Source organism: Haliotis rubra, unplaced genomic scaffold, assembly GCF_003918875.1.
Source record: "Haliotis rubra isolate DU_JTF1 unplaced genomic scaffold, ASM391887v1 Scf1755, whole genome shotgun sequence".
Lineage (NCBI taxonomy): Eukaryota > Metazoa > Mollusca > Gastropoda > Lepetellida > Haliotidae > Haliotis > Haliotis rubra.
Window position 1 is genome coordinate 29,143 of NW_025765731.1, and position 1,721 is coordinate 30,863.

Below are 1,721 nucleotides of genomic sequence, written 5' to 3' on the forward strand. Positions count from 1 at the left end.
CTCTGTATGTAGCAGAACTTCCCAAGGATCAATAAGATCTGTGACCTCACAGCTGTCAGACAAGCAAACTGCAAGGTTAGAAAAACTAAAGAAATTATCCAAACTAGAGGAATTGCAAAGAAGATTTGAGGAGGATATCCTCACACAGGAGGAATTAACAAGATGTGACGACATAGCACGAAAGGCACAGGAGGAGGCTGAAATGGAAATTCTAAAGACGCAGAGGAGGGCTCATGAGATAGAGCCTTGAAGCCCAACGAGAACGAGAGCGACTAGGAACTAAGATCACCCACTTAAGGCGAATTCGGGAAGCTGAAGCCGGATTAAAAGAGGCAAGTTTCATTGACTGTATGATAAATGAAGATTCCCCTGTTGTGATGAGCACCACTGTTCCATCTCCCAATGCTGTCCACACTTCCGTCCAGACATCCTCCAGTGTACTAGCTCCCAGTGCTGTCCACACTTCCGTCCAGACACCCTCCAGTGTACCAGCTCCCAGTGCTGTCCACACTTCCGTCCAGACACCCTCCAGTGTACCAGCTCCCAGTGCTGTCCACACTTCCGTCCAGACACCCTCCAGTGTACCAGCTCCCAGTGCTGTCCACACTTCCGTCCAGACATCCTCCAGTGTACCAGCTCCCAGTGCTGTCCACACTTCCGTCCAGACATCCTCCAGTGTACCAGCTCCCAGTGCTGTCCACACTTCCGTCCAGACATCCTCCAGTGTACCAGCTCCCAGTGCTGTCCACACTTCCGTCCAGACACCCTCCAGTGTACCAGCTCCCAGTGCTGTCCACACTTCCGTCCAGACATCCTCCAGTGTACCAGCTCCCAGCGCTGTTCACTCTTCCGTCCAGATATCCTCCAGTGTACCAGCTTCCAGTGCTGTCCATACACCAGTCATGATGTCTCCGGGTGTGGTCCACTCTCCCATCATGATGTCCTCTGGGATACCAGGTCCTGATGCGATCGACACTCATGTCTTGATGCCATCAAGCATACCAGCAGCCATGTCAGCCCAGACATCGTTTGCAAACTTTACTGACCAAGCATCACCAAGAATACACAACTACCCTTATCAACCATGTTACTCACAACCAAACTGTGCTGATCCACATTATGAAACCCACAGGCAGAATTTGATAAACTCTAATTCAACCTTGAGTGACACTGTGAATGTTAATCCAATTCCCTATGACTTCCACCCTGTCAACCCACAAGTGACACCAGCCATGTCTCAACTATTCATTCCAAGGCCAAACCTACCTAACTTCAATAGTGGAAAGGAAAGGGATTTTGCCCTACTGAAGATAGCCCTGGATAATCTGGTAAGCGTCCATCCAGGCTTGACCGAGCAACACAAATATCAAATTCTACTGGACAGGCTTGGAGGTCCCCCTAAGAGACTAGCTTCAGCATTCATTCATGCACGACGAGAGGCCCTTCACAACCTCACTCCAAGCATTGAAGGAGAGATATGGACAGCCACGACAGCTTGTTCAGAGTGAATTAGGAGCCCTTATGGGAACACCTGTACTGAGGTACGGGGATCTCGATGCATTTGACAGTTTTGCTCTCTCCGTACGTTCTTTAGTAGGAATGCTGAAGTCAGTGGAAAGTGGAAATGGATCTGAGCTTAAATGTGGTTCGCATGTCGACAGATTACTTGGAAAATTGCCACCAAGTTACAGAGACAGCTTTGTAGAGCACTGTATCAAAGA

At 49.2% G+C, this 1,721-nt stretch overlaps 1 protein-coding gene across 1 annotated transcript; it reads left to right on the top strand.

Annotated features, from left to right (window-relative positions):
• Positions 1-350: 350 nt before the first annotated feature.
• On the top strand, positions 351-1,508 carry LOC124273036 (mucin-1-like). The gene has a single exon (XM_046708250.1). It carries the CDS (start codon positions 351-353, stop codon positions 1,506-1,508), a length of 1,158 nt encoding a protein of 385 aa, XP_046564206.1.
• Positions 1,509-1,721: the final 213 nt, after the last annotated feature.